Below are 12927 nucleotides of genomic sequence, written 5' to 3' on the forward strand. Positions count from 1 at the left end.
TGAGTCTTCTATGGTACAAACTGACCTAAAGAGAGGCTTGGGAAGTTGGTCACAGGGGGAGGGCCATTACTACTATGACGCGGGCACCCATGGGAACCCTTTTGTTCCGAAACGTTTAGTAAGACAATGCAATCGTCCGCCTTGAAAATTATTGAAGCAATGGTTGAAAAAGGCCCTAAAGATTTATGTTATACAACGTTTGACATGTTTGAACAAATGTAAATATATATTTTTTGCACATTCGGGACGACAAGACCAGCACGCCTCGTACATTATGAGTAGCCTTCGGAATGCGCTAACAAGAAGGAACTATTGGGACATAAATTATTCAAACAAAACTACATTTGTTGTGGACCTGGGATTCCTGGAAGTGCCTTCTGATGAAGATAATCAAAGGTAAGGAAATATTTACAATAGTATATTTGATTTTAGATGGTTCCAAGATGGCGCTAACATGTATCGCCTAGCCTATTTTTCTGAGCATACCACGTCGTTTATTGCAAAGTGTGCCCAAAACACAGCTAAATGCAGCACTAACCTTTGACAATCTTCATCAGATGACACTCCTAGGACATCATGTTACACAATACATGCATTTTTTGCTCGATAAAGTTCATATTTATATATAAAAACAGCATTTTACATCGGCGCGTGACGTTCAGAAAATATTTTCCCTCAAATACTCCCGGTGAATCAGCGCTACAACTTTCAAAATTAATATTCGACAACATTTTAAAAATGTAATATTGTCATTCAAAGAATTAACGTGTCGTGAATGCAACCGCATTGCCAGATTAAAAAATAACTTTACTGGGAAATGAGACTTTGCAATAAATGAGGTGCTATGCTCAGAAAAATAGGCTAGGCGATACAGGTTAGCGCCATCTTGGAACCATCTAAAATCAAATATACTATTGTAAATATTCCCTTACCTTTGATTATCTTCATCAGAAGGCACTTCCAGGAATCCCATGTCCACAACAAATGTAGTTTTGTTCGAAAAAGTTAATAATTTATGTCCCAATAGCTCCTTCTTGTTAGCGCGTTCCGAAGGCTACTAATAATGTACGAGGGGCGCGGGACTTGTCGTCACGAATGTGCAAGAAATATATATTTACCTTCGTTCAAACATGTCAAACGTAGTATAAGTTAAACTTTAGGGCCTTTTTCAATCAGAGCTTCAATAATATTCAAGGCGGACGATTGCATTGTCTTACTAAACGTTTCGGAACGAAAGGGTACCCACGGGGGCCCGCATCATAGTAGTAATGGCCCTCCCCCTATGACCAACTTTCCAGGCCTCTCGTTCGGTCAGTTTCTACCGGAGAAGACTCAAACCACTTTGTAAAGACTGTTGACATCTAGTGGAAGCCTTAGGAAGTGCTAAATAAATCCTAACTCACGGTGTCTTTCATAGGCAAAGTGTTGAAGGTGAATCCACAAATCAGATTTCCACTTCCTGCATGGAATCTTCTCAGGTTTTTGCCTGCCATATGAGTTCTGCTATACTCACAGACACCATTCAAACAGTTTTAGAAACTTTAGAGTGTTTTCTATCCAAATCTACTATATGCATATTCTAGTTACTGGGCAGGAGTAGTAACCAGATTAAATCGGGTACGTTTTTATCCGGCCGTGCAAATACTGCCCCCAGCCCCAACAGGTTAACTAACCTCCAGACGAGCTTCAATGCCATACAACTCTCCTTACGTGGCCTCCAACTGCTCTTAAATGCAAGTGAAACTAAATGCATGCTATTCAATCGATCACTGCCTGCACCTGCCCGCCCGTCCAGCATCACTACTCTGGACGGCTCTGACTTAGAATACGTGGACAACTAGAAATACCTAGGTGTCTGGTTAGACTGTAAACAGACTCACATTAAGCATCTCCAATCCAAAATTAAATCTAGAATCGGCTTCCTATTTCGCAACAAAGCATCCTTCACTCATGCTGCCAAACATACCCTCATAAAACTGACCATCCTACCGATCCTCGACTTCGGCAATGTCATCTGTAAAATAGCCTCCAACACTCTACTCAACCAATTGGATGCAGTCTATCACAGTGCCATCCGTTTTGTCACCAAAGCCCCATACACTACCCACCACTGTGACCTGTACGCTCTCATTGGTTGGCCCTCGCTTCATACTCATCGCCAAACCCACTGGCTACAGGTTATCTACAAGTCTCTGCTAGGTAAAGCCCCACCTTATCTCAGCTCACTGGTCACCATAGCAGCACCCACTCGTAGCACGCGCTCCAGCAGGTATATCTCACTGGTCACCCCCAAAGCCAATTCCTCAGTTGGTCACCTTTCCTTCCAGTTCTCTGCTGCCAATGACTGGAACGAACTGCAAAAATCACTGAAGCTGGAGACTCATATCTCCCTCACTAGCTTTAAGCACCAGCTGTCTGAGCAGCTCACAGATCACTGCACCTGTACATAGCCCATCTGTAAACAGCCCATCTATCTACCCACCTCATCCCCGTACTGTATTTATTTATTTTTCTTGCTCCTTTGCACCCCAGTATCTCTACTTGCACATTCATCTTCTACACATCTACCATTCCAGTGTTTAATTGCTATATTGTAATTACTTCGCCACCATGGCCTATTTATTGCCTTAACTCCCTTATCTTACCTCATTTGCAGACACTTTATATATACACTTTTGTTTTTTTTTTTTCTACTGTATTATTGACTGTATGTTTTGTTTATTCGATGTGTAACTCTGTGTTGTTGTATGTGTCGAATTGCTTTGCTTTACCTTGGCCAGGTCGCAGTTGCAAATGAGAACTTGTTCTCAAATAGCCTACCTGGTTAAATAAAGGTGAAATAAAAATAAATAAAACTGGCTTGATGACAGCTTTGCACACTCTTGGCATTCTCTCAACCAGCTTCATGAGGTAGTCAATTGGAATGCATTTCAATGAACATGTGGGCCTTGTTAAAAGTTAGTGTAATTTCTTTCCTTCTTAATGCGTTTTAGCCAATCACTTGTACAGAAGATAGCGCTATTTGGTAAAAAAACAAGTCCATATTATGGTAAAAAATAACTGCTCAAATAAGCAAAGAGAAACGACAGTCCATCATTGCTTTAAGACATGAAGGTCAGTCAATACAGAACATTTCAAGAACTTTGAAAGTTTCTTCAAGTGCAGTCGCAAAAACCATCAAGCGCTATGATGAAACTGGCTCTCATGATGACCGCCACAGGAAAGGAAGACCCAGAGTTACCTCTGCTGCACAGGATAAATTCATTACAGTTACCAGCCTCAGCAATTGCAGAACAAATAAATTATTCACAGAGTTCAAGCAACAGACACATCTCAACATCAACTGTTCGGAGGAGACTGCGTGAATCAGGCCTTCATGGTTGAATTGCTGCAAAAGAAACCACTACTAAAGGACTCCAATAATAATAAGAAGAGACTTGCTTGGTCCAATAAACACAAGCAATGGAGATTACGCCGGTGGAAATCTGTCCTTTGGTCTGATGAATCCAAATGTGAGATTTTTGGCTAATCTATACATATTTCCAAGTCCTATTCTTGAAGATCAAGGGGTATAACAAGGGGTATAATTGGAATGACTGGAATTCTGGAATTCTGATAGAGTTTGGTTTTCAATGTAAAGATAATTTAATTGTATTATTATATTTACTAGAAAGCAATCGTTTTGAAGAAGCCTACATAAACCAACCCATAACATCCATATATGGCCAGCTATGTAATCTTTAACGTTGATTTCAACTGCAATAGATGTGGTTCAATTGATAACATACATTTTTGTCTTCTTCTAATGCCTCTTAAGGGGAAAGTAATCTAAAAGTAATTTAAGGTAATAAGATTACGTTACTGAGTTTGGGTAACCCAAAAGTTACATTACTGATTATAATTTTGGACCGGTAACTTGTAACTGTAAGAGATTACATGTAGAAAGTAACCTACCCAACCCTGGTAGTTGCACACATTTTAAAATGTATTTAAATAATTGCCTAAATTAACATAACAAAAAGGGCCTACTTGGCAACAGGGTTGGGGCCAATTCCATTTCAATTCCAGTCAATTCAGGAAGTATAATGAAATTAAAATTAAATACTTTTCAAGTAAGAATATTTGGAATTGGAATTTGGTATACTTTCTGAATTGACTGGAATTAAAATGGAATTGAACCCAACCCTGTTTGGCCAGCTACGGATTAGTTATTATTATTAATGTCATTAGACACTAACTAAAGAGTGTCCATTTTGGCTCCAGGTGCAAGCCAGTCACCGGGCACTACTCACACTCTGTGTACTTGATGGTACGGCTGACATAGTCTCCTGTGCTGTAGGTGGTGATGGGGGCCAGGCGGATTTCATAGGAGAGGGGGATCTTCAGGTCAGTCAGGATGTAGGACATGAGGCTGCCCTTCACCGGCTCCTTCGTGTCGATCTGCTTGGAGAACAGGTTCATCTGATTCATCTTTTCATTCTGCTTCATCAGGGGGAAACAGAGAGTGGGATAGAAAGAGGGGGGAGAAGGAGATGGTGAGAAATGGGACCCAACAGGTTTAACTCCCCTAACTGATATATATAGTAAAGCCGTTTGAAACTTACCTCCCAATAACATTTAAATGAATGGAATGGGATGAAAAAACACGTTCACATTACCAAGTACATCAATAGTGTAACCCTACTCTAGCATGCTGACTAGACCCAGGCACGTGCGTGCGTCCACATGCACCATCGCACAAATGTTGATTTTGTCCATCCAGGTTGAAATATCAAAACGAACTCTGAACCAACTATATTCATTTGGGGACAGGTTGAAACACATGAAACACTCATGGCAATTTAGCTAGCTAGCTTGCTGTTGCTAGCTAATTTGTCATGGGATATAAACATTGCGTTGTTATTTTACCTGAAATGCACAAGGTCCTCTACTCCGACAATTAATCCACAGATAAAATAATAAACCTAGTTAGTTTCTAGTAATCGCTCCTCCTTCAGTCTTCTTCTCATTATTTTTTGGACTTTATATGGTGTTTGGCAACGAACTTTAAGATGCACGTAAGAGTATGTATTAGGCTGTTTGAGAGAAGGTTTGAATCCCAATCAACCCATCCAATGTGAGTATATCTGTTGTTGAAGTACAGTAGATCAATAAAGCTACAGTATTCTAGCAGTAGTCAAGCTGCTGATGCTGAAAAGCCTTGTTAGTACATAGCTCAAATTAGCTTTTAAATATCCTGGTTTTTTTCGACTTATAATAATATTAATATTTCACTTAATACAAAAACAGTTTTTGTATTAATTTCCATGTTTTTTTCAGGAAAGTCTGATAATAGTGCAAGTCCTGACACTAAACAATATTACCGTGCATTATAACTATTTGAAAATGCATAAAACAACATGGCTGTCAATGGCAGCCTATAGTGGTTGGTTTTCAAAATGGTACAGCTCTTTAACTGTTTAAGCTACAGACACTAGACCAACTGTAAAAAAAGTCTTACAATTAAATAAATAAATAGTTTTTGAACTATAAAATGATTTAAATGTGCATACATTTGCAAAAAATGAATACATTTACCATAGTACCTAACTTCCCCCATGATGGTTTTCTGAATACAGTCACAGGTAAATGGCGTTGTTTGGTCCAACACGATAGCGGAGGGCCAGTCAATCAATTAATTTACTTGTGACCGTATTCATGATACAGCACTGCCTCATGTGCCTTATTGCTTTAATAAAACTGTTACCAACATATTTAAAAAACAATGAATTACTTTAACAAATTGATGTAAATTTACAGAAAAATATTTACAGATAGCTACTGTTATTCTATATTACAGTACAGTAATATGGGGGGCTCAATGGCATTTCGCAACACTGTTGTAAAATGACAGAAGTTGCATTAATTTTACATTACCATTTTACAGTAAAGTACTGTACTACCTGTTTTGCTGTATATTTACAGCAGCATATTTACAGCAGCACAGTATTGCCAGTGTAACAAAATATATACTTGTGCATTGTGGGAAAATTTGGTGGGCGGAGAAAGACTCTGGCTCATTAACATATTTTGAGGCGTGCATGGTAAGGGGCTATATTTGTTCTAGAGGTCGACCGATTATTCAACGCCGATAATTGGAGGACCAAAAAAAGCCGATACCGATTAATCGGCATTTTTCTTTTTACATTATTTATTTATTTGTAATAATGACAATAATGAACACTATTTTAACTTAATATAATACATCGATAAAATCAATTTAGCCTCAAATAAATAATGAAACATGTTCAATTTGGTTTAAATAATGCAAAAACAAAGTGTTGGAGAAGAAAGTAAAAGTGCAATATGTGCCATGTAAAAAAGCTAACGTTTAAGTTCCTTGCTCAGAACATGAGAACATATGAAAGCTGGTGGTTTCTTTTAACATGAGTCTTCAATATTCCCAGGTAAGACGTTTTAGGTTGTAGTTATTATAGGAATTATAGGACTATTTCTCTCTATACAATTTGTATTTCATATACCTTTGACTATTGGATGTTCTTATAGGCACTTCAGTATTGCCAGTGTAACAGTATAGCTTCCATCCCTCTCCTCGCCCCGAACCAGGGACCCTCTGCACACAGACAACAGCCACCCTCGAAGTATCGTTACCCATCGCTCCACAAAAGCCGCGGCCCTGGCAGAGCAAGGGGAACAACTACTTCAAGGTCTCAGAGCGAGTTACGTCAACGATTGAAACGCTATTAGCGCGTACCCCACTAACTAGCTAGCCATTTCACATCGGTTACACCAGCCTAATCTCCGGAGTTGATAGGCTTGAAGTCATAAACAGCTCAATGCTTGAAGCACAGGGAAGAGCTGCTGGCAAACGCACGAAAGTGCTGTTTGAATGAATGCTTACGAGCCTGCTGCTGCCTACCACCGCTCAGTCAGACTGCTCTATCAAATATTAAATCATAGACTTAATTATAACATAATAACACAGAGAAATACGAGCCTTAGGTCATTAATATGGTCAAATCCGGAAACTATCATTTCGAAAACAAAACGTTTACTCTTTCAGTAAAATACGGAACCGTTCCGTATTTTATCTAACGGGTGGCATCCATAAACGTAAATATTCCTGTTACATTGCACAACCTTCAATGTTAAGTCATAATTACGTAAAATTCTGGCAAATTAGTTCGCAATGAGCCAGGTGGCCCAAACTGTTGCATATACCCTGACTCTGCGTGCAATTAACGAAAGAGATGTGACACGATTTCCCTAGTTTAATATTGCCTGCTAACCTGGATTTCTTTTAACTAAATATGCAGGTTTAAAAAAATATACCTCTGTGTATCGATTTTAAGAAAGGCATTGATGTTTATGGTTAGGTACATTCGTGCAACGATTGTGCTTTTCTTGCAAATGCGCTTTTGTTAAGTCATCCCCCGTTTGGCAAAGTTGGTTTTCACACAGTTTGCAACGAGCCAGGCAGCCCAAACTGCTGCATATAGCCTGACTTTGTTGCACAGAATGCAAGAGAAGTGACACAATTTCCCTAGTTAAAAGAAATTCATATTAGCAGGCAATATTAACTAAATATGCAGGTTTAAAAATATATACTTGTGTATTGATTTTAAGAAAGGCGTTGATGTTGATGGTTAGCAACACATTGTTGAAATCAGCCCTAATTAATCGGCCATTCCGATTAATTGGTCGACCTCTAATTTGTTCCACCTGTTTTATCATAGTGACAGAACTCAGGCCATTGTGATTGATGAGGTTAAGTGAGAATTTCTTAATTAATGTACATAAAGGTGTACACAGGAGTCAATTTTGGGATGTATGCTGTTGCCCCGACAGTTGATTTAGCGGTGTCAAAACTACAGTCACATTTTATAGCTATGCAGGAACCCCTTGCTGATTTAAAACTTGTGCGTATACAGGGAAAACTAAATACATGTTTTCAAACTCTCGTAAGGATGTTTCAGATGAACAACATGCTGACTCATTAGATGGTTCTCCAATTGATTGTGTCCCGCATATAAATACGTAGACAATTGGATTTACATGGATTTTACGTTCAAAAAACATACAGTGCATTTGGAAAGTATTCAGACCCTTTTACTTTTTCACATTTTGTTAACTTCTTGCCGTTCCCCTAGGATAGGGGGCGCCACAGCGCATTTTGGAAAAAAATCGTTCCCATTTTCAACGGCCTACTAATCAAAGTCAGAAGCTAAGACATGCATATACTTATTTTATATGGATAGAAAACACCCTAAATTTTCTAAAACTGTTTGAATGGTGTCTGTGAGTATAGCAGAACTCGTATGGCAGTCAAAACCCCGAGACCGATTGAACCAGGAAGTGGAAATCTGAATTGTGGACTCGACTTCACAGCCTTCCCTATAAATCACAACGTAAAAAAATGAAAATTGAGCACTTTCCAGTGCTTCCACTAGATGTCCCCAGTCTTTACAAAGTGTTTTGAGGGTTCTACGGTAGAAACTCAGTGAAAGAGACGATGTGGCAATTGGTCACAGTCGGAGGGCCATGAGCATTGTGACGTTGGCGGCCGTGTCTGCCCCCACCTTTGGAAGTTTTTTGAAACACAATGAAATCGTCCCACTTGAATCTGATTGGCTTTCTTGTTGAAACAGGCCCTGACGATGTCTTGATACAACGTTTGACATGTTTGAACGACCCTAACTTACCGTAAACAGTCATTTTGCGTTAGACAGCTGCCGCCCACGGATCGACTTTTGATTACAGCCTTAGGACGCGCTAACAAGAGGAAGCTAATGGAACATAAAGCATGGACTTTTTCGACCGAAAATACATTTGTCATGGACCTGGGACATCGGGAAGGGATTTCTGATGAAGACAACTAAAGGTGAGGGATTATTGGCGATATTATACAATATCAGATGTTACGTGTTCAAATGTTCAAAGATGGCGCCGAGTTAGGTTTTCGAGCTCAATTTCTGGGTATCGCATCCCATTTGATCTCAAAGTGTGATTACCCTGTAAAGTTAATTTAAAATCTGTTTTGACTGGTGTTTTCAAGAGATATTCATCTATAAATCTTAGATTGACAATATATATTAAAAAAATCGTTTTCGAATAGTAATTTATAAAATTGTAGCAGTGTTTACCGGGACGCATTATATGGGAAAATAGTTAGTCAACCTCAGGTGCCGATGTAAAATGCTGTTTTTATATAGAAATATGACCTTTATTGAACAAAAGATTGCATGCTGTGTGTAACATGATGTCCTAGGTGTGTCATCTGATGAAGTTTGTAAAAGGTTAGTGCTGCATTTAGCTGTTTTTTGCCTATATGTGATGCGTGTGCTTGGTTGGAAAATTCATATGATGCGATTTTTACAAAGTACTCCTCTAACATAATCTAATATTGTGCTTTTCCTGTAAAACCTTTTTGAAATCGGACAACGAGGGTCGATTCAAGAGAGGTGTATCTATAAAACGATATGAGACAGCCCTATATTTGAAAAAAAAAAAATATTGAATTTCGTTATGCTAATGTCGCTAGGAGTTTTCGCTGGAAAATGATCCCGCTAACGGGATGAGACATTCAAGAGGTTAAATTACAACAGCAAAGGACCTTGTGAAGATGCTGGAGGAAACAGGTACAAAAGTATCTATATCCACAGTAAAATTAGTCCTATATCGACATAAGCTGAAAGGCCGCTCAGCAAGGAAGAAGCCACTGCTCCAAAAAAACGCCAGACTACGGTTTGCAACTGCACATGGGGACAACGATCGTACTATTTGGAGAAATGTCCTCTCATCTGATGAAACAAAAATAGAACTGTTTGGCCATAATGACCATTGTTATGTTTAGAGGAAAAAGGGGGAGGCTTGCAGGGCCAAAGAACACCATCCCAACCGTGAAGCACGGGGGTGGCAGCATCATGTTGTGGGGGTGCTTTGCTTTTTTACTAGGATTAAATATTAGGAATTGTGAAAAACAGAGTTTAAATATATTTGGCTGAGGTGTATGTAAACTTCCGACTTCAACTGTACATAGGTGTTCAGGCCCTTTACTCAGTGCTTTGTTGAAGCACCTTTGGCAGCAATTACAGCCTCCCAAGTCATCTTGGGTATGGCGCTACAAGTGTCGGGGCTCCCGAGTGGCGGAGCGGTCTAAGGCACTGCATCTCAGTGCTAGAGGTGTCACTACAGACCCTGGTTTGATTACATTGGGCGGAGCACAATTGGCCGAGCGTTGTCCGGATTAGGGTTTGGCTGGGGTAGGCCGTCATTGGAAATAAGAATTTGTTCTAAACTGACTTGCCAAGTTAAATAAAGGTTAATAAAAAATACAAAAGCTTGGCACACCTATTGGGGAGATTCTTCTCTGCAGATCCTCTCAAGCTCTGTCATGTTAGATGAGAGTGTCGCTGCACAGCTATTTTCAGGTCTCTTCAGAGATGTTCGATCAGGTTCAAGTCCAAACTCTGGCTGGGCTTCTAAAGGACATTCAGAGACTTGTCCCGAAGTCACCACTGCGTTGTCTTGGCTATGTATTTGGGGTCATTGTCTTGTTGGAAGGTGAACGTTCGCCTCAGTCTGAGGTCCTGAGTGCTCTGGATCAGGTTTTCATCAAATATCTCTCTGTACTTTTCTCCGTTTAATCTGTCCCTCGATCTGACTAGTCTCCCAGTCCCTGCAGCTGAACAACATCCTCACAGCATGATGCTTCCACCACCATGTTTCACTGTAGGGATGGTGCTAGGTTTCCTCTAGATGTGACGCTTGGCATTCAGGCCAAAGAGTTAAGTCTTGGTTTCATCAGACCAAAGAATCTTGTTGCTCATGGTCTGAGAGTAATTTAGGTGCCTTTTGGCAAACTCCAAGCGGGCTGTCATGTGCTTTTTACTGAGGAGTGGCTTCCGTCTGGCCACTCTACCATAAAGGCCTGATTGATGGAGTGCTGCAGAGATGGTTGTATTTCTGGATGGTTCCCCCATCTACACAGAGGAACTCTGGAGCTCTGTCAGAGTGAACATCGGGTTCTTTGTCACCTCACTGACCAAGGCCCTTCTCCCCCGATTACTCAATTGTTCTAATATAATTTAACAATAAAGTACCGTTTTGCTGTATATTTACTGCAGCGTTCTGTAAGTTATGGTGCCTTGTGGAAAAATGTTGTGGGAGGGAAAGAATCGTTGGCTCATTAACATATTTTCCGAGGCATGCCTTGTACGTGGCTATATTTGTTGCACTTGTTAGTGAGAATGCTGTACAAATTGAACTGATATGTGGTAGTAGTGCCCTAACTTTGGAGTACTTGGGAGTATGGCTAGACGGTGCACTGTCCTTCTCTCAGCACATATCAAAGTTGCAGGCTAAAGTTAAATCTAGACTTGGTTTCCTCTATCGTAATCGCTCCTCTTTCACCCCAATTGCCAAACTAACCCTGATTCAGATGACCATCCTACCCTTGCTAGATTATGGAGACATAATTTATAGATCGGCAGGTAAGGGTGCTCTTGAGTGTCTAGATGTTCTTTACCATTTGGCCATCAAATTTGCAACCAATGCTCCTTATAGGACACATCACTGCACTCTATACTCCTCTGTAAACTGGTCATCTCTGTATACCCAAGACCCACTTGTTGATGCTTATTTATAAAACCCTTTTTGGCCTTACTCCCCCTATCTGAGATATCTACTGCAGCCCTCATTCTCCACATACAACACCAGTTCTGCCAGTCACATTCTGTTGAAGGTCCCCAAAGCACACACACCCTGGGTCGCTTGTATTTTCAGTTCGCTGCAGCTAGCGAGTGGAACGAGCTGCAACAAACACTCAAACTGGACAGTTTTATCTTAATCTCTTAATTCAAAGACTCAATCATGGACACTCTTACTGACAGTTGTGGCTGCTTTGTGTGATGTATTGTTGTCTCTACCTTCTTGCCCTTTGTGCTGTTGTCTGTGCCCAACAATGTTTGTATCATGTTTTGTGCTGTTACCATGTTGTGTTGCTACCATGCTGTGTTGTCATGTGTTGCTGCCTTGCTATGTTGTCTTAGGTCTCTCTTTATGTAGTGTTGTGTTGTCTCTCTTGTTGTAATGTGTGTTTTGTCCTCTATTTCTATTGTATTTATTTTGAAAAATTTACCCAGGCCCCGTCCCCGCAGGAGGGCTTTTGCCTTTTGGTAGGCCGTCATTGTAAATAAGAATTTGTTAACTGACTTGCCTAGTTAAATAAAGGCTACATTTAAAATTAAAAACTAATTTAAAAAACGATTTAATGTATGTTGGGGACTGTTGAAAGTCGCAGCAAGTCTTGAACCTTTACTGGTTGAGTGTTTTGACAAGTCCGTTTTGGCATGTTTTCTTTCCCCTGTAATCACAGCCAGATTGTAAACCTTTGTTTAGGCCCCTGAAAGTGCAAGTGATATAATATACACTGCTCAAAAAAATAAAGGGAACACTTAAACAACACAATGTAACTCCAAGTCAATCACACTTCTGTGAAATCAAACTGTCCACTTAGGAAGCAACACTGATTGACAATACATTTCACATGCTGTTGTGCAAATGGAATAGACAACAGGTGAAAATTATAGGCATTTAGCAAGACACCCCCAATAAAGGAGTGGTTCTGCAGGTGGGGACCACAGATCACTTCTCAGTTTCTATGCTTCCTGGCTGATGTTTTGATCACTTTTGAATGCTGGCGGTGCTTTCACTCTAGTGGTAGCATGAGACGGAGTCTACAACCCACACAAGTGGCTCAGGTAGTGCAGCTCATCCAGGATGGCACATCAATGGAGCTGTGGCAAGAAGGTTTGCTGTGTCTGTCAGCGTAGTGTCCAGAGCATGGAGGCGCTACCAGGAGACAGGCCAGTACATCAGGAGACGTGGAGGAGGCCGTAGGAGGGCAACAACCCAGCAGCAGGACCG

At 40.3% G+C, this 12927-nt stretch overlaps 1 protein-coding gene across 1 annotated transcript in view; it reads right to left on the bottom strand.

Annotated features, from left to right (window-relative positions):
- Positions 1–12927, bottom strand: part of LOC115162606 (MAM domain-containing glycosylphosphatidylinositol anchor protein 1-like) — a 367347-nt gene that overhangs the window by 62189 nt on the left and 292231 nt on the right. Inside the window, exon 13 of the mRNA XM_029714070.1 lies at positions 4293–4479. Within this exon, the coding sequence (XP_029569930.1) occupies positions 4293–4479 (187 nt within the window). The remainder of the gene's footprint in view (positions 1–4292; positions 4480–12927) is intronic.

The sequence above is a fragment of the Salmo trutta genome, chromosome 25 (genome assembly GCF_901001165.1).
Source record: "Salmo trutta chromosome 25, fSalTru1.1, whole genome shotgun sequence".
Taxonomy (NCBI): Eukaryota; Metazoa; Chordata; class Actinopteri; order Salmoniformes; family Salmonidae; genus Salmo; species Salmo trutta.